The 20692-nt window shown below is 40.6% G+C and overlaps 1 protein-coding gene across 2 annotated transcripts in view; it reads left to right on the top strand.

Annotated features, from left to right (window-relative positions):
* Positions 1–306: 306 nt before the first annotated feature.
* Positions 307–20692, top strand: part of spock1 (SPARC (osteonectin), cwcv and kazal like domains proteoglycan 1) — a 110220-nt gene continuing 89834 nt past the window's right edge. For both annotated transcript variants that reach the window (XM_086023501.1, XM_086023500.1), the window contains exons 1-2: positions 307–522; positions 967–1104. In XM_086023501.1, the coding sequence (XP_085879627.1) occupies positions 970–1104 (135 nt within the window). In that variant the 5' untranslated portion in view covers positions 307–522; positions 967–969. The remainder of the gene's footprint in view (positions 523–966; positions 1105–20692) is intronic.

Raw genomic sequence — 20692 nt, 5'->3', positions numbered from 1 at the left:
CATGACAAAAGTCCCATTCAACTACTTGTAAGTCATGTTTCATCAAGAGTTGTGAAAAAAAAAATATTAAGGTCGAACTCTTGCCCAAGCGCTGCTTTAAAACTGCCAGATAACTAACATATTTCAAAAGCATGAAAAAGTGGTTACATTAAAGTACAGCTTTGGAAGCAGAAATGTATTTAGTTACGTGTGGATGAGGACGGCCCGATGACTGGATTTTACTTGGGCCCCCAAATGACTTCCTACGCCACTCTGCTCGAAGAGAGCAGAGAGACAGAGCAAGAAAGAAGGGTAGAGAGAGGTAGATGGAGAACGATGTACTGTAGCAGGCACAGGCAGAGAGAGAGAGCAAGGGGCGGTGTCTAGTGACAAGAGGAGAAACCTCCAGCAAGTCCGTTCGGCTCGCCTTGTAGCCTGCAGTGTGTCAGTCTGTCACAGTAGTGGTCGGCTTGCACCGGAGTGGTCGGAACTTGGACTTATTTCGACTAGGGTTCGGATTGTGACGCCACCGAACGAACGCAGGTAAGTTGACAATGTACAAACGGCAGTAAAGAGTCGCACATTGTTCGACTTTGGCTGAGAGAAGCCTGTATAGAAAAAAGCGCCTTTATAGTAAAGACTGTTTTTAAATAATCTATATATTTTAAACTAACCGAACAAGGTGAGCTAATCGCTACTAGACCACAACTCTACGTTATCTGTAATCCGATTTAGAAAGAGAGCACAAATATGATGACACGAGCCAACCTGCAAAAATAAGCAGTGCTTGCTTCATCTGCTTTATTTCACTGCCATTTGGAGCGATACGCGCCGTGTGTGTGTGTGTGTGTGTGTGTGTCCGTTTGCGCACGCGCGTGTGTGGAAAGTGCTGTATCCCACTTGAATGCTTGGGCTCAACTCCGTCCTTGTCGCCACTCAACAGCTGCGTGCATCTTATGTCCCTTTCTCCAATGCTTTGGTTTCCAGAAGATGCTCTTCTCTCTGCTCCCTGTTGTGGCTCTATTGCTGAGTACACAGTCTGCAGTGTCGGGCTCCACCAAAGACAAGCGGCTGACTACCGTGGGCCAACACTCCAAGGACAGATCTTGGAACCGATACAGAGATGTGAGTTTCTTGGGAGCCACTAAATCTCACCAAAAGGGACAAGTAATTAGATTGTGTGTGCACGTGCATGTGTGTGTCTCACTATGTGCTTCATAAACCCTGTACTGTATGTGTGCCAGCAGGCACCATCCACCTTGTAGAGACGCAGCAGGATGGTCTCAGATAACTTGTTTGTGTGACTTTGGTCAACAATTTTAAGCCTCAAAGAACTCTACTTCAATGTAGTTTCACACTTGGACTTTTTGTTATTAGAGGGCTAGGTAGATAGCTGAATAACAGTAGCAAACTGGAATAGATTAATTTTTCCTTTAGAGTCTTACCTTGACTCACGAGTTTAATTTCTTCCCTGACCAAGATTTTAACTCAATTTACTCAAGTATATAATGAATACTCTGCATTTCAATGAATCAAATTTTACAATCCAGTCAAGCCCCCAAAAACACCACCCATTTTGTGTAACATATTTTTAATAGGCCTGCTCTGATACTAGTACTTACATCTGAGTACCTACCGATACTAACTACCAATACATGACAATGCCAGAATGTGTTTTGATTGTAATGACGTGTTTTATTGCAAACAAATATTCTTTAAAAACACAAACGTAATTGAGCATGCCATAAGAGTCACTCAAATATAACATACACACATTTTAATTAAATTTAAAATATGTTACCTCTAAGTATCGCCGCACAGCTGACGTGGCTCTGACTCCACTTGACCGGACGGTATATGTGTTGCTTATGTTTTGCAGGGGGCAGCGTGGTGTATGTTTAACACCCTCATAGATTTGTTGAAGAGACATGAAGTGCAGCTAAAATGCAGTAATATAACACATATGTTGCGATTAGGATCAATATATGCCTGTGAGAATTATACAAGCTTTCTGTCTTTGCACATATTCAGTATTTAATGGTTTATACCAGAACATAGATGCTAATTTTCTTAGCATTTTATATTATACATTAGCTTTAAGATAGTTGCTTTCATATGAAGACGCTAAGGGTTTTGTTAAATATAAAACATGTCATTCCCTTTAATGAGTTAGTTTTACGATTACCTTCAACTAGGAGTGTTAATAAACAGTTTCAAGTATTGATATGCAAATTTGAAATCTATGTCCACGTCACTCCTCCATTGTTTTGTGGAACTCAGTCAACCAGCTATTGAGTTATTCTGGCAACAAATATACAAACAAGCATAGGTGAAAACATCCTGACTATGAGCTCTGTGCAATCACATTCTGTTATTTGTAGGCTTTAACCAGTTGATGAACGGCACATTTTTTATTCATTATAACTTTCCCAGACTGCAATAATAAAGGAGACCCTCTCCAGTCTTAGCAGCTGTGCAATTATTGGTGTAAGCACAGTAACGACTGGCCTTATTATGCATGATGCTTCAGTAGTAACAGGATGCAGCCCGCTACCATATTCTCAGGAGATTTCAGCAAAGCGTAAAATACCTTTGGCCTTGTTAGAGCTGGCCGTCCTCATCCACTGGAGCTGTGATGTGAGGATGAGAATTAGTCTTCCATTCAGCTAGGGGCTTTTCACCTAGTGTGTATGTGTCTGTGTGTATTTAGATGTTCTACCTATGTGACTGGAAGTCATTATCTGCAAACTGTCTGCGGAGAGTGGAGGGTAGGATTGGAGCGGATAAAAGGAAGAACGGATGAGAGAGGCTGTGACCTTTTTGTTTTATGGTTCTATGTGCCACATACAGCAGATGCAGACATGCTTACCTGTGTATCATTTTGTGTTGCTTTCTCCCCCGCATAGAGGAAACGGCTATAGCCGTGCCTTTAGTTCCTTTGACAAAAAGACAACCACATGAAAAGAGATTATTAGTGTTGACAGCTAACAGTTAAGTCTTTTCAATGGGTACACAATTCATGTCTTTCAATGGGTACACAATTCATGTCAGTAATGGCCAAAATGCAGACTGCAATTTCAAATTTCATCTACCCAGAAAGCAAAGTATAGCCTTTAAATAACGTAGCCGCCTTACTATTTTTGGATGACTAACTAACTAACGAGCAAGCCGATCCATCCCTTTTCTCGACCACATATCCTCACTAGAGCCAGAGTAAAACCTTGATTGGTTGGCAGCCAATCGTAAAACACATGTAGACAAACAACCATTTACACTCACATTCCCAACCTAAGGACAATTTGGAGTCTTCAGTGAACCTTTCATGCCTGTTTTTGCAATGTGGGAGGAACTGGAGTACCCGGAGAAAACCTTGGCAAGCAGGGGAGAACATACAGTACAAACTCCGCACAGGAAGCCTGGATTCCAACTCCCAACCTCAGAACTGTGAGGCAGATGTGCTAACCATTCACGTGCCAGACTGCCTGTGTGCAAATCCTATAACAAGAATTTCAAAGGCTTGCACTACTCTATGCTTGTAATTAGGGGTGGCGATATGACGATATTAGATCGTTAAGCAATTCAACGTGTTCACGATCTCATAAAGCTGGAAGATCGTTTGATCGTCCACATGGCACATTCTATACAGTTTAGCTTTGATTCAATTCTATTACTGAATATCGCTGGCTATTTATTCTTTTTTTTTTTTTTTTTTTAAATTACTTACTACTTTTAAAACAGTATTTGCAGAGGTGGGCATTTCACAAAATTTTGCTGGTCCGTCATTCATCATCCATCAGCGGCCAGGGTCAGCCCGGTATTTTTCGTGACGAACCGAATTGTAATCGTCAGTCCGCCAATCGGTCCGTCAGTCAGTCTCTCAGAAGTCCGTTGGCCTGTCAGTCGGTCTCCCAAAAACCGTCAGAAAAACCGGCATCCGCCAGTGACGGACTAACAATGACAGACCGTCACTGACCGACGCGGTTATCAATGGTAACACTGACGGATGAAAACCAACTTTCATCATTCGTCAGTCTGTCATTTTCAACCCATTTAGGCCGGGAGTGCATTACCATGTTTCTAACTCTAGAGCCGGCAGCGCTGTTGCGTATTTCTACTTATACGGCCGGGAAAGCGGATACATCAATTTCTTTTTTTTCTAACCAATTCACGGTCTCTTAGACAATGAAATGCACAAGATTATAAATGTGACGGTGTCGTAAGCCGTCGTAGGATATCCTGGACGATCGCGGGAGCGCTGAAATAAGTGATGGTAGCGATATAGACGACTCGTGCTCGTGAACTTTGAACCAGTGGAACCAGTTGATCGTGATATTAAGGCATATGTTTGACAATAACGATATCGACGGCTTTGAAACAGAATAGAGGATGGTAGTTACCACTCAATTTTTTAAAATTAAAAATAGTGTTTCTCTTGCACTGACACTTTGTTCTTACATTTTTTTTATTTTTTTTTTTTTATCGAAACTGTAACTAACAATAAAATCAGGCCTGTGTGAAAGCCATGGGTCTAAGCTCTATAATTTCTTTTGGAATTATGTTTGTATCTGCTACGGGGGCTGAGATATCACTTATCATGTAGGTGTTGAATTTCTGGAAAAACTTTAGGCTTTATATGGTGATACTAAAGTAGCCCTTAATGGGTTAAAAAATGTTGCACCTCTGAGTATTTGTAATGGACAATATTTACATGATGAAATAAATAGACAGATACAGTAAATTTACTTTTATTCTCTTTTATTAAAGGGGACGAATTGAATATTAAATGTTTGATTTATTGTACACAATTTGTGTTTGTCATGGGTTCAACACCTGTGAGAGGGGTTGGGCGCTATGTGAGCTGGGCGGCGGCCAAAGGCAGGGACCTTGGCGGTCCAATCCGCGGTTGCAGAAGCTGGCTCTGGGGACGTCGAATGTCACTTCTCTGACAGGAAAGAAGCCTAAACTGGTGTGCGAGGTCGAGAAGTCCGACTAGACATAGTCAGTAAATTTTTTTTTCTTTGCTGACGTTTTAGACTGACTCCAACTACTTGAGACAAATCTATCATAGTGGATGATATGAGCTGCAGTTCCGCATTGCGCTATTTAATAATCGATCATTGGAAATAATTTATCCATTCAGAATCGTTGACATTGGCATCGCTGTGCACCAAAGAATTTATTTTGCCACCCCTACATCCACTGTCCCCAATAGTAGGTAGTATACTAGTAGTCATTGTTATACTTAACCAAACCTTTAGTAGCAATCTAAGTATGACAATAGTTTGTGTCAGTACCTACCTGTTGTTGTGTCACCAATCCTTCAAAAATCATTTAATCTGTCATTCTAAAATTTACAGGAATAATTTCATGTCATTCTTGATGTCCGTCAATCAGCCTTTTTCGTCCTCTGCTCAATTTTCTTGGCGTCATGAACTCCACATTATTTCCTCTGTGTTCCTTTGATTTTCAGTTTCCTCTATTTCTTTGGAGCAGTGAATGACCCCTTGCTTCCTCAACCATGACACTGTCTCATTCCTATCTGCCCTTCCCTGCTTCTTGCCCTCTTTTCTGCTCTGCCCTGCCTGCCATGTTCCACTCTACATCCCTGTTGATGAGCCACTTGGTCCCTTTCTGCATATGCATGAGTGTCCATTTGTAGCCGGGGGAGCCTCAGAAATAGGCTGAAAGGCAGAGTTTAAGTTGTTTATCTTAAAAAAACACAATTTAAATTGGTTTTAAATTTATTTGTCAGGTTATTTACATTCTACATAGTCCAGCTGCAATGTAGTGGAAAATAAGATAAATATAGAGTGTCTTTATTTGCATTTACGGTTCAAAAATATTTTCTTTTAGCTTTTTATCTGCTGCATGCATAAACATTTCCTCTTCCTTCCCTAGTTTCACTTAGAACCTACATTTAGAGGCTTCCTGTAACACATATTCCAGTCAATGAATACTGATGAGTGATGCATCTGAGAACCAGTATAAATATGTGAAGAATAAAATAATGAAGGGCGGGTGCTTCTTGAGTGAACAGAGAGGTCGGTGACTGGCTTTATTATGAGGTAACCACGTCTCTAATTAACTGAATAATGACCATATGGACCATCATGTTTTTACAATGCTCCACACATCATCGTTAAAACAGAATGGAAAATCAGTTGAAGAGTTGAAGTTGCGGTTGGAGCAAAATATAAAATGAAGCCACATACAGTGGCTATAGAAAGTCTACACACTCCTGTTCAAATGCTAGCTCTTTGTGTTGTATGAAAATAAGGCCAAATTAAATAATTTCAAAACTTTTTCAACCATTAATGTGTCATAACACAATCTTACAAACACGTGTCATGTGCCGATGAAACCAAAGTTGAACATTTTAAACAGAATTCCAAGAGGTAGTAGCGCAAACACAACAATGCTCGTCACCAAAAGAACACCCAATCTACAGTGAAATTTTCAGTTGCTACATCTGCCGTTTTTTCTTAAATAATCCATTAATCTGTTGATTTTTTAAAAAACAATTATTGATTAATCAGATTATTATTATTAGGCGAAGTTACAATCAACCTGTTTTCAACTGGTTTCTCAATCTGAACACTGGGTGGCACCAATGTAAAGACCGAGAAGAAATCTGAAGTGACGTCATGTCATCGCTCTCTGTTAGACTGGTAAACACATGAATGAATAAAGAAATACAAGACTTATTGTTGAGAATATTATAGCCACAAAACTTGAATGTCTGGTACAAGTCCAGACGGTGACCCCCACCCATTGTGAAACTCTTTGTGAAGGCCTCCAACTGCTGAGCTAAGCACAGCGAAGCAAGGTGTTAATGCTATTCTAGTTAATGCTAGCTGCTGCCGGTGACGTTCAGATTGAAGGAAAAGGCCAGAGGTGGGCATTTGTCTATGCTTTAGTCCGTCTTTGAGTTCCGGTCTATATTTCAGACCCACCCGGTCGGTCAGAGTCAGCCAAACAGCGGTGAGAAGGGACTTTACGGTTACCCCACTCCTGACACGCAGCCAAACAAATAAAAAATAAAATAAATAAAACAGGGTTATACACCTTTCGGTCCCACAGTTGCAATGATGTGCCCCATTTTGTCACCACACTGTGCGTGTGTGTGTCTGTTGTTTTTATTTGATTTTTTTTTTCTTCATTTGGCGGCATGTCAGCTTGCGCGGCGCCTGCTTGTGACGTGAAAATTATGCTCGACGCCGATTGTCTGTCACCGACGAGGGACGGAGTGGGACCACGTGGGTCGGCAGGAAATACCCTCCATAAGTTATAGACGGGTAGACAATGCTCAGCTCTGGAAAAGGCAAAGCATATGCATTGAATATAAGTTGTAGCTTGCTCAATTCTGACAAAATCTTGGCGTGATACATTTAACTAATGAAGTTATAAGGATGTTAATCGTTGTCATGTGTGCTTGTCAGCTGAATATGTGACATATATAACTCTTATATTTTTGTCACACTGTTAACCAAATAGTGACTTTTTTGTGTGTAAATAGTGACATCCTGGTCAGTTCCTCGTTTCAAGCTGCAATGCGCTGATCATTGCTGGTGAAAATTAAGCTATAGAGGGAAGCAACTCTATGATGCATTACTGATTGAGTCATCATGTTATTTAAAAAGAATAACGTTATGGTGTTGATTTCTCTGTAATACAACATGGTCAGTGTACGTATTGGTTAGGAACAATTGGCTACTTATGGTGATTGATCGCCCATAAAATGCTTTGTTCTGCGATTAGCCTACCGATTACATACGAAAATCGTACGATTGCGTTTGGTGGCCGCTCCATCAGAGCATCCCTATACATTATATGTTGTGAAAAGGTTGAAGAAGATTGTAGAGTGGCAAGTAAAATGAAGGGCTCAATAAAAACATTTGAAAAATGCATTAACGTTTGGTGTGTGGTGTGGAGCTGCTTTCAGACGTTCTTTTAAACGGTTTTCCTCATTCAGCTACACGACAGTGGGAATATTAGATATTAGAAACATATGATGAGCATTATCATTTATGTGTCGGCTGAAGTGTAGAGCGCAATATTGGGAATTGTACCCACTGTAAACTAGGGAGGTTACAAAATCCAAATGTCACGATACGATGATATCACAAGATTGTGGGGATGTTGGCGATGTATAAAAGCGCGCCATACCATATTAAAGCTTTTGTAAAATATTATAAAAAAAAAAAAAGAAAAAAAAGAGCTCATATTAAAAAAAAACACATCACAATATTCAGTTTTTTGTACATAATAACGGCATTCACAAAGAAATAGGCTTGGCCAGTCATGCGCTCCTATTGGGTCAGCAGCGCAAAGTATCATGGTCTATGTAGTTCACAATGCTGTGTTCGGCTGAAGCGGGCCGACGGAGATCTTGAAAAATATTTGCTGGTTTGACTGATTTATGGGAGTAAATTTATATGTGAGTTATAATATGTTTAATTTCTGTTTAATGTGGTTATGTGGGTGTGTGTACGGTTTCTGTAGAACATGAAATACAAATACAAATAAAATAAACATGAGCAGTTGCATGTAAATGTCTCTACATAATGCTAATTAGCTGTGGTGCTCATTATACATATACAGTTCAAATTTTAGTTTCAGTTAACATGAACCTCAATATATATAAATGACCTACAATTACCGAACACCTAATATTGAGGCACTTAGTTGCTAATGCACGCACACATTGTGAATCGGGTCAATTTGTGAAGGAACTCAAATGTGTTATGTTCCTCTTCATCTCGCGATTAGCGTGGGTCTTAAACATAGTTGGCATCAAATTAAACTGCACTACTAAACTAACCACCAGAGGGTGCTGGAACTGCACAAATGGAAAACAACCTGGACTTTTAAACATATTTGCTGCTGTTAATATCGTGACATGACGACGACGATATCGTATTTTAATATTGCAATATCATGATATTGTTGATATTGTGACATTCCTACTGTAAACATTCAGCTGCATTGTTTCCATTGCAGGAGCGACGTGCTTTCACACTGTTGTTGGGTTATATTTGAGAATCCATCTCCCAGGCAAATAGGCTGCTAACCAATCTGTTGTATTGGATGATTAGTTGCAAGAATTCCTGACACAACTTATTAGATGGCGTGTGGAAGGCTGAGCCAGTCTAATTCTTCTCTCTCACTCTCATGCACGCATGCATGCACGCCTCGGCTTTGTATTAGTCTAAACCAGGGGTCGGCAACTCGCAGCTCCGCAGACATATGCGGCTCTTATATCCTCATGTTGCAGCTCTGCGTGGCTTGGGAAAATAAATAAGTGTCCGACTGAAGTGCATGTTATTTGTCTCAAAAACGTGCATCGTGTCTTCTTAGTAAATCAAAGTTTTTGGCCACTTTCATATATGGTCCTACAGTGGATACCTCTCAGATTTTTTTTGCATTGCGACCGCAGTCTGAACCTCCAGGTCTCATACATCCGACATTGACGTCGGGAACCTAAAATGCACCCTGCACGGGCGGAGCGATCCAATGCTTGACAGTGACTCTGCAGTTGTTTTGAGTAACAGGATTGACTTTATATTTGACTTTAATTTAATCCCACTTGAAACATCAAGCATAAAGTGGACATTTATGGTGGTAGTAGTAATTCAGCCACGGCTCGATCAGCTAATTTTTTATGCGCGGTTATGGCTTGACGTCAACTTTAGTGATGTCTCCATGAAATGAGATCCAAAAAGCCTCGCCTCATCATTTCCACCAAAAACTGTATTTCTACCTCTGACGGAATCGCTCCACTGTCGAAATGCCGCGACACGCTGCACCACATTTACTTGTAAACACTACGCAGTGAGTGACGTCGAACCGTCTCTTCTTCTGTGAATGTGGATCACTTTAGGGGTGCAATTATGCTCACACAAGAAAAGAGACAGAGGTCGCATTTGTATTGTAATATGAATGTTCACACACACTAAAAAAAAAAAAAATCCTTAAAAAATGGCAGTTTATAGTCCTGTGTAAAGATGAAAATGACTTCCCAGCCCTGATTAGCAGACGAAAGGTTCAGGAGCAAAAGTTCAATTAACCAGATAAAATAAATATTCAGGCATTTTGCAAATATTTATCTGCATTGTATATATTGTATATCAAAAGTACATTTTGATTCAAATTGTGTTCTAATAGCTTTTGTTGATCCTGGAATATGATTTTTGTACATACACACACACACTTTCATTTTACGTGTAAAAAAGTGTTTGCGACTCAATGTTTTCTTTTCTGTGGAAAACGGGTCGAAATGGCTCTTTGAGTGTAAAAGGTTGCCAACCCCTGGTCTAACCCCTTCAGTTTATTACTCAGCCAAGTTTCCTAAACACCTGTTTGCTTGCTACATTTGGATTAATTGGCCCAATTACTACTACATACTTTGTTGCTACTGCCAACAAAATTTCCGCTCAGTCACAGTCACCACTTTATTTTTTACGTTTATCACTACAGGGAACTTAGTCACATTAGTATGCAGCACTTAGTTGGACTTTAGTTTCAACTTTGCTGTTAAACCTCTATCACCTCCATCAACACATTTTGTAGGCGGGGCGGGCCCCAAAGGTAGATAAACATAACACAAGGAGGCACAGATGTGTTGTCTGTAGTTATGATGCTGATGATGCATCTCATTGTTTTTCAGAATAATTTGTCTGAGTGCTTGGTTCATCTCACTAATTGAAACCACCCGACTTCAATCATCTGATACTAATATAGATCACCACACCTAAATGCTGATCATTGCATTGCTAAGCTATTCCAGATAAAACAATCTTGCTACACTTGTCTTAGCCAAACTATTATTGGACAGTCAACTCTATGGTCTCTGTAGACAAGGAAAGTTCGATCGGATAGTCAAAGTTTTTGAAGAATCTTGAAGGCATTACATTTTGTTGTCTTTTTTTTTCTTTTTCACAGTCACTGACTGATAATTGTGAAATGACACCATATAAGTGGGGAGCACAATTTTCCGCAATAAGTAATGTAGGCTATATATTTTACTACTGTTCAGCCTTTTGTCTCAATCCATCTCCCCTGAAGGCTGCCAGCATTTTTTTTTACCAAAAAGCCAGCTATACTTATCTGTAAAAGGAATATGGAAACTTGTTGTTGAAAGAAAATATGGAGCTTTCACTCATCTCAGAAATTCTACATAATTTTCAAAGGTGTCTGTGGAAATGTATCTCTGTTTATCTGAAACAGAACATTTGAGAGGTTAGAGGACAAGAGGGAAGGCCTTCAAACCACACTAATTCATACTTGCTTTATGAACATGTGCGTGAATGTGAGAATCTGTAAAACTCTTTGGGCACCATATGGTGTAGAAAAAGCGCTATATAATTTCAATTTTTCCAAGTTTACCATTTATCTTTTTAATACACTTTGTTTTGTGCTGCAACTAATGGCTAAAACGGTTAACGGTTAAAATATTTAGCGTGGAATTTTTCAAACTGTTCATCCATCTGTCCATCCATCATCTATCCCTTTTCTTTCACGCTTGTCCACAAGAGGGTCATTAGTGTGCTGGAGCCTATCCCAGCTGACTTTGAGCAAGAGGCGGGGTGCATCCAGGACAAGATTAACCAAACACATCTCTTTTTCATACCGTTCTATTATTTTCTTGCTTTGTTTTTATGGGCAAAAAAATATATTTTCTCCTTTTTTTCTTTTTTCTCCTTCTTGTTTCTAATTCACGTAAAACTATCGGAACACCTCATGGCCTGAGGGGCGAATGACGAGGACGTTGCATGGACATATCTATCACATATATATCTATTTACCTGTCTACCTACACACATAGACACATAAGGTCGAGGTCCCTCTTAGCCAATGGGATGCCAGGAAGATGCTAGGTAATAGCCAATGGCAGAGCAGCTATGAGTATGTTGCGTTCAGGAAACTCTGGAGCTGCGAGTAGCAGCCCATACTGTATTTTTACCATTCGTATCCTGAAATTTCTTTCGTAACAAGAGGCAATATTTTCCAGTTGAATCATTTCGTAACTTGAAAATTTCATATGAAGAGACATTCGTAAGTAGATGTACCACTGTACATTTATTGAGCCTCAGAGTGGTGTTCTTAAATAGGTGCCAATGACGAGCAGGGCTAATAATCAACATCTCGGTTTTATCGGAGTTGAAAAGCAAAAAATTGAGAGACATCCATTGTTTAATCTCGGTAAGGCACGCCTCTAAATTACAGCAATTAGGCGGGTTTGTTATCTCGAGCGGCATATATAATTGGGTATCGTCAGCATAACAATGAAAACTAATGTTATATTTACGTACATATTATCACCAAGCGGAAGCATGTGGATGCTAAACAATAGGGGTCCTAGTACAGATCCCTGCGCGACTCCACATGTAACTTTACAAAACTCAGAAGTCGCGTTGCCATGAATTACACGGTGCGTCCTTTCTGAGAGGTAAGAATTAAACTAAGAAAGTGCGTAGAAAAAAAGTACTTTGTTTCTAGCTTTTGCTGTTGTTTGGTAATCGACAGTAGAATTTTTTTTTTTAACCAAAAAAATGTTTTCGGACGAAAAAACTGGGAAACAAACTTGTAAAGAAGGGACATTGACTGATAATATTTTGGAGATTTTGTGACATTTGAAACTATAAAACAACAACAATTAAATTAAGAAATTGGTTTTAATGGCAAAAGGATAACTTATTTGCAGATATAAAATACAACAGTCAAATGATGTTGTGAGTACATGATTCGTGTTAAATGTTAGTGTCTTTTTAACATGGCGTTGGTCATTCACTCCACGAACTGAATCAGCTTTTCTCACGATGCATCCCCACCATCTAAGGGCTCTGTTAGTCATTACCAGAGCTGGGCATCGCCTGCATACTTAAACGACCTATGTGGTCCCAGTCCATCCCTCGTCGGCGACAGCCAATCGGCACCGAGGATGTAATCTTCACGTCACACGCAGGCACCGCATGAGCAGACATGCCACCAAATAAAGAAATGTCAAACAAAAACAACTGACACTCACACACACAGCGTGGTGATCAGTGAAATAAAAACAATATGGGGCACATGTCATTGCGTCTGTACAAGGTGCACTACACTGTTTTATTTTTTTATTCTTTCCTTAGTCAGCAGCGTGTCAGGAGTGCAGCACCTGCGTGTGACGTGAAGTTTAAGTCCGTTCTCGACGCCGTTTGGCTAACTGGGACTGACTGGGAGAATGTGGGTAGTTTAACCCATTAAGACCGGAAGCGCACAACCGCATTTCTACCACTAGAGCCGGGAGCACTGTTGTGTCTTTCAACCCTTAAAGCTGGGAGAGCGTATACGTCATTTTCTTTTTTTTTCTTTTTTTTTTTTATCAAATTCTCTGTCCCTTAACCAATGGAATGCATCACAATAACACGTGACGGTGTCATGAGCCCGCGGAGGATGTTCCGGAATTCTTTTGAATCATAATGGCGGATGCCGTCGATCACGGGAGCTCTGAAATGAGCAACAGCAGTGATATCGACGACATGATTGTGGACTTTGAACCAGTAGAACCAGTTGAACGTGATAAGGCCTAGAAAATAGACCAAACCGATGTTGGCCAACAGTGATACTTACCCCCTGTGGCGTCTGGCCAGCTGTCGGCACGTCACACTGGCAAAACACACCGCAACGACAGACAGCGACGCTGACCATTAAAGTACCTTCTGCGCATGCGGAGATGTAATACCCTTCGTTACCATCGGCGGCGTTAGTCACTATTTCTCATTGTTAGAAAAGTCCAGCCGGAAAGCTATTGGCCGGGGGCAGATTATAAAAATTTAGACAATGCATTCAGATGCATTCAGTTATATTTTTTGCTCACGGTGAACTCCCACGTGAAGTAAACCCTCACGTAAGAAGATTAAGGCAGCGAAGGCGTGCTCACTGTTTATCCGCATTTTTCACTTCCCGTTGGTGCTCCGAGCGCTGATTTGCAGGCTAACAGCCAATTAGAGTAACCAAATGCCACGACTGACGATGCTGATTTAACATGCGCAAACGCCCACCAAATGCTTCCTGACGGGTTACGACTACGATGGTGGAAGTTTGAATACATAAAAGAAGGACGACCCACAGCCTTCTATGTATTCAAACTTCCATAATTCAGTGCCATTAACACCTACAAAGATTCTGACAGTTGAGGAGAAAAATTCAAAGTGTTATCTTCAAAAAGAGACCAAAACTATGCCGATACTCCAAATGGTTCAAGTACAGCATCAAATTTACTTTGGTGCACCTTTCGTTCAGGTAAAACTGCCAGGTGGAATTGCAAAGAGCTACAAACATAGCTCGCCTATCTGTTCATGAGGTTCTGTGCCTGTAGGCTAAGTGTTTGTGTGGCTCCATTATAAAGGTCTTATGTTATTCTTAGATGGTGCAATGGCTCATAGAGAAAATTCAAGGTTGTCATCTTTCATATAGATTATTCAATTTTATTATAGATGCTAGACAAAACAGTCTTTCTTGGGTTGCCACTCACAGTGAAGGTGTGATTGTGGTTACATGTGCATTTTGTGTACAAACAAGATGGGTTGGTAGACACTGAAGTGCCAAATTTTATTTCATTTCAATGTTGGTGGATATGCTAGTGTGTCACTTTTTTGCACCATTCATTGAAGGAGGAGTTGGGCTTTGCTGTGTATGCAAAACATTGTACTGGGAAGACATTTACTGCTTCTGCTTTTAAATTTCCTGAAAAATCATTTCCTGTCCTGTCCATATGCACATCCTGGTGTGTTTGTTCCAGTTTTACAGCAGGGGGGAGGGGTGGGGGAGGATTGAGAGAAGCTGACTCGATGAACCTGTGAGTCACCTTCATATCCCCTCTGAGGAAACACTTCTCGGGCAGCACATAGTATTTCCTTCAATTAAGCGAAGTCTTGGCTGAACACCTGTCACTCTTTCTTATCTCCAACCTGCGCTATCTCCCATTTCTTTTTCTCCTGTTAAGCTGCCTCCATATTTTTTTTTCTACATGTGGTTTGTCATCTCCACTCTCATCCAGCTCTTCCTTCCGCTCTCGTTTTATACTCCACTAATTCCTAATGAAAGACTGCCCTTCAAAATAAACCCCCTCTCTCTGGTTGCTTTCAACCCCTTATGTGTGCCCACCCTCAATGTGCGCGTCGCTCGTCGAGCTATTGATCGCACACGAGAAATTGCACATCCAATCTTCAGTGGAGAACTGGGTAAATATTGCGCAGTGTCCCTGTTGATCCCATTTTAAAGGGACTGGCTGGGCATGTGCATGTGTCTCTCCAGCTGCTGTCTCTGCATGTGTTCCGCCACACACAGACCCCCCCCCCTCCCCCCACCCCCACACACATATTTACACACACACACACACACTCGCGCGCGCACAGCCTTAGGCTACCACCGAGATTGATCAGACAAATTGTAGGGCTCGGTTATCCTGACGTGAGCCACAGTGTAATCAATAAGAGTGAGAAATGCAGCAACATATGAAGAGAATGTGGGGCAGTTCGGTCATAGGCCAGGCAAGGGTCACCTATGGTGAGGATAAAAAAATGTGTATGCAAGAGAGACACAAAAAGGTTTGCCAGCCTTATTTGGATGATGAGAAAGTGGCTGAAAGGAAAAGCAAAGATGAGAAGCTTTCATGTCACACCCATCGAAACTGACTGAGCAGATGACCAGAAAGAGGATGGCAGCAGAATACAATCCACCATAAATTCTGTGTTGTGTTTCAGTCTGCTTTGACATGGCTTCTCCTCTAAAATCTTCACTGCCTCTTTGGGGGTTTGGCATTAAGTTGAACTCAGACCCTGCTTGGCAGCTGATTGTTTTGAAGGCGTGATTTCTGATTTACTTTTGTATCAAAATTTACCATGAGGGAGAAAACACACTTGAGCTCCTTGAAAATATCGCAGAAACCTTACTGTAGTTTCATGCATTTTTCCATACCGGAAAAAAGACACCGCCTGATATAATGCGCTCCCCTACCAAAATCTTTTTTTTTTCTGTACTTGTGTGTCATACGGTCCCTGGGGGACCGACAGATTTGCAAGCGATACAAAAGTGGGTTTGAGCTACCTATTGACTAAACTGATGTTTCTCATGGCAATGTATGCATTGAGCGCACAGAAATAATAATAATAATCATCATCATCATCCTACTACTACTACTACTACTATTACTACTACTACTACTACTATTTTTTTTTTATACAGGGTAGTGTTGTTACGAGACCAAAATTTTGACTTCAATACTATACTGGCATAAAATACCTCGATACCGGTACGGAAGCGGTACCTCGACAAAAATCTAAAAGCAGAAAAATTAAAACTGACAAAAAGAGATGTACATTTAAAAAATATGCTATTAATTCAAAATATTAGCATATGCTTGATAAGAAAATAACACTTGTGAACATTTGCACACATGTGGGGGAGTGAGATAAATATATTACACTGTTTCTTTCTACACTTGATTATTTATATTTATAGACTACATGTAAATTAAACTTTAAGAAAACTAGTTCCCATTTATTTATTTTTAAACGTCACTAGTAGAAAATGTGCATAGAGGTTTATTGAGCAATTAGTGTGGCATCTACCGTAATGCAGTATTGAGCAGGTTATTAACATTTTCATGGCTAGATATGCAGCCGTATAATATTTTGGATACATAATTAGCCAATTCTGATTTTAAAGTGGAAATCAATCCAAACATATTTTTCGTCAAGAATATGTCCTCAACAGGCCCACTAGTTGAAACACGGCATTATGATTAATATTGCGTTTGTGGAATATGAGTTACGCAGCAAAATCCACCCCTTTTTAGCCATCTCTGGGGGCGGCCATTTTGTCACTTCTGTCGACTGAAAATGACATCAGAACTGCTCAGGGCTCAGGTAGCAACCAATCACGGCTCACCTGCTTTCTAAAGCTGAGTCATGATTGGTCGTTGTGTTGTGTGCGTGTGTCTCTGTGTGGATACGTGTGTGTCTACTGCTCTAGTCCGCTCCCAGCTAGTTGAACATCTTGTCATACTATTCAAATTGTGACAATATAATTCACATTCTTCTCATTTTTGAGTGAAGTGTTGGAAATGCATCACAAACTGTCGCTCCTGTGGCCAGATTGGACGTGTTCCCACCTCTAGCCACGGTAGTTTTATAGCAAGCCTTACAGACGACATGAGATTTCTCATGTGGGTCAGCTTGCCATGGCTGTCGGCCATGTAAGCAAAAAAGTTAGTTAAAAGACACTCCGCTTCATGCTTTTCAGCAAGAATCAGAGGGGCAGCCAGCGCTTCAGTACTTAGGCCATCTTCTATCACGCGGAGGGGGCCATTTAAAGGCGTTTCTCACATGTCGATAGACAGGCACCTTTAGCGCATGTATACTTGCCTTTAAGACAGTAGGTGAGCTCCGTTTTTTTTTTTTTTAATACCACTGTTGAAAATAAATGGTATTGAACCGTTTTTGACAGAAAAATCACGGTACAGTACTGTTACTGGTATCCCATGCAACACTAATACAGGGTGACCACAAAGTCTGGGTGCATATGGGATTTCACTATTTTATTCCAAACAATCAATTATGAAAACAATGGACATCATATTGAAAATATCATTAATTAACATTACAATTGAATAAAATGGTTTCGTTTTTAAGAAGTATGTGTTTACTGTCTGGGTAATTAGTGAATAAACATACGTCTTAAAACAAAATAATCCGTCTGTGAGTTCTCGTCTGTATTTCAGGCCCACCCAGTCAGTCCGTGTCAGCCAAATGGCGTTGAGAATGAATTTACCGGTACCACATCACAGGTGCCGCACTCCTGACTCGCAGCCAAGTAAATGAAAAATAAAAAATAAAACAGTGATGTATACCTTTCGGTCTTACATACAGTGATGACATGCGTCATATTGTTTTTATTTCACTGCTCACCACACTGTGCGTGTGTGTGTGTGTCTGTTGCTTTTGTTGGATATTGTTTCATTATTTAGCGGCGTGTCTGCTTTTGCAGCACTTGTGTGTGATGTAAAAATTATGTTCTCTGCGCCTATTGGCTGTTGCAGACGAGGGACGGACTGGGACCTCGTGTGCTGGCCAGAAATATAGACGGGAACTTTGTAAGGGATGGACCACCTGTGTGAAATACAAAGTGCGAAGCAAAGTTCTTTGCAATGAACAATACAAGGAATGAAGTTAAACAAATAAAGATAATTACTTCTATTCGTGTTATCTTCATTCCTTGTGAAGTTGTTCATCCAAGAACGCAAGGCCTGCCGCATGCCATGCGATGGGGTCAATTCAAACCCAATCCTTAGAAGAGGAAGTGAATGACAACAATGAGGATAATTGGGATCAAATTCATCAATTGAATGTACTCAAAGTGGTTCTTTTTCTGTGCTTTTTTTTTCATTTCTCTTTGTAACGTGCACATAGTCACGGCCGACAACAAGGCGCTCTCATTGGCCACCTCAGCAGACTATCTGAAGGGAATATGCACTAAGCATTTTCAGGGTGTCTGCTTAGCTAGCTAGCTAAATGCAAGTTGCAATTAATTGTGCATGATAACTGCTGATGTGAACAAAGGCACTGAAGTTCCCATAAAGTGGGGGATGGGCGACTCATTCCAGACTCGCAAGTGTGTCAACAGGCACCATTTAAGACACACCAGAAAAAAATGAGGAAAACTGAAATCAGGAAAAACAGTTTAACAAATGATTACTACAAATCCTTTATACGGCTAAAATATCATTAGTGTGCACAGAAATGTTGCCGTATGTGTGTGGGCATGGCATTTCTATCATGTTCACAAGCGTGGATGTCTTGGTTCATTGTTGGTAAAACATGCTACCCCTATGTCGGTATGTACAAATCTGATTTCGATCATGCTTTCTTGTCAGTGCACAACTATAGATGTCAAGGTAGTTTTGTCTCTTTTATTGGTTCTGTTTCCACTAATGAAGCTGTCACCCCACTCTGTGTTGGTTCTAATTTGCAATCAGATGGTTCTTCCTCAGAGTGTGCCACCTCACCATTATTCTCTTTTGAGCAGTTGAGCTTTTTAGTATGGATGTGCTACAGTGACCTTATTAGCTTCAACACCAAACACAAAATCCCATTTGGGAGTGTTAGAATTCGGTGGCATTGGGGAGAATGAGCTTTTTGTGTTTGAGCCCTGTTCATTGATTTATTCATTTTTTATTATTCTTAAAAGCTGACATTGCAATACATCCCAGCAGACATCTGAAATTAAAGCGCATAATTTATTGGGCACTTCTGACTGACACTGTAGTGAGGGTACCCCGTAGGCTTTGTCTCTCTGAGACATTGAGTATGAAGGGGTATTTTAGGGTGATTTTGAATCACAAAGTAGATTTATTTTTCTGGAGTTGTGTGGGCAATGTTGATGATGATGAGTCTTATTTTTATATTTTTTGGGATGGATGGATGTCCGCTGATAGTGTAGTGGTACACATGCCTGAGTTGTGTGCGGGCAGCGTGGGATCGATTCCCGCTCAGTGACAGTGTCTATGTGTGCCCTGCGACTGGCTGGCGACCAGTTCGGGGTGTAGTCTGCCTTCGCCCATTGACGGCTGGGATAGGCTCCAGCAACTCCCCGCGACCCTATATAGGATAAGCGGTTTGGAAGATGACATGACATGGGATGGATGGAGGGAAGGCTATTATCTTGTAAATATCATATTTTTCCTCCCGCCTTTTAATGTTTACAATTATAAGAATAGTAAACAGAAACTTTTGTCAGGTACTTGCTTGTCTCCCTGGATCTCCCAAAACCTGTCAAAATATGTTATGAGTATAATTAGGGCTAGGCCTTTGACAAAAGTAGCTTGACAGACAATTGACAATTTAATTTTCACATATTTTCAGTGGGATGGGAGAATCTCTAAATGTTCTGAACTCATTTTTCACATTGAGCAGAATAATGCTACCTAGATAAGGTGCCTTAGCAGAGTTCTGTGTAAATTTAGTTAAACTTCTTAATAGTTGATTTCATGTTCTTAACCCTTAAACTATCCATCCATTATTCAGACGTTTTATCCTCATGAGGGTCAAGGGTGTACTGTATTCTGTCCCAGCTGTCGAAATACACCCTGAACTGGTGGCTCTGCTTTCCTTCCACATTGGAAACTAGATGAGGCTGATTCAACAGCCCCTCTATCTAGTGGTTGCAGCCAAGCAGTGAACTCAATTTTGTCTCAGTTGCTTGAAGACAGGATCAATCAAGATCAATTCCACACAATCGACAATTCTTATGTAGAAACTAGAAAGGGACCAACTCCGTATGCTCTTAAATTTTCACCTCCTATAGGTGTACTAGTACTTATCTTCCATTAAATATTGTAACGAGTGCTGTAGTGAGATATACAGCTTTGGCTCGGAAGCACTCCCTCGAAAAACACATATGCAACACTAATATGTGCTGTGCAACATTAAATTAAGGTGGATTACGGCGTGATTGATCAGTGCTGTTCATTTTGTTCTGCACAATGATCGTTCTATTCCCTCGTGGCTTCTTGCAATCAGTCTCAGCCACGCTCTGCACCAGCATTGTCCTCCTCTCACCATCATGTAATGAGGTTTTATCTTGAGCTTTATTGTGTATATTATGTTTGTATAGGTTGGCTTCTGCTTGCCGTCCCACCCTCTGTACTGCTTTTCCCATTGGAATCCCTCCA

Source organism: Filicampus tigris, chromosome 2, assembly GCF_054856515.1.
Source record: "Filicampus tigris isolate MCC_2025a chromosome 2, RoL_Ftig_1.0, whole genome shotgun sequence".
NCBI classification, from domain to species: domain Eukaryota; kingdom Metazoa; phylum Chordata; class Actinopteri; order Syngnathiformes; family Syngnathidae; genus Filicampus; species Filicampus tigris.
Note: the sequence above shows the minus strand (reverse complement) of the source record. Positions and strands in the feature narration are given on the sequence as shown.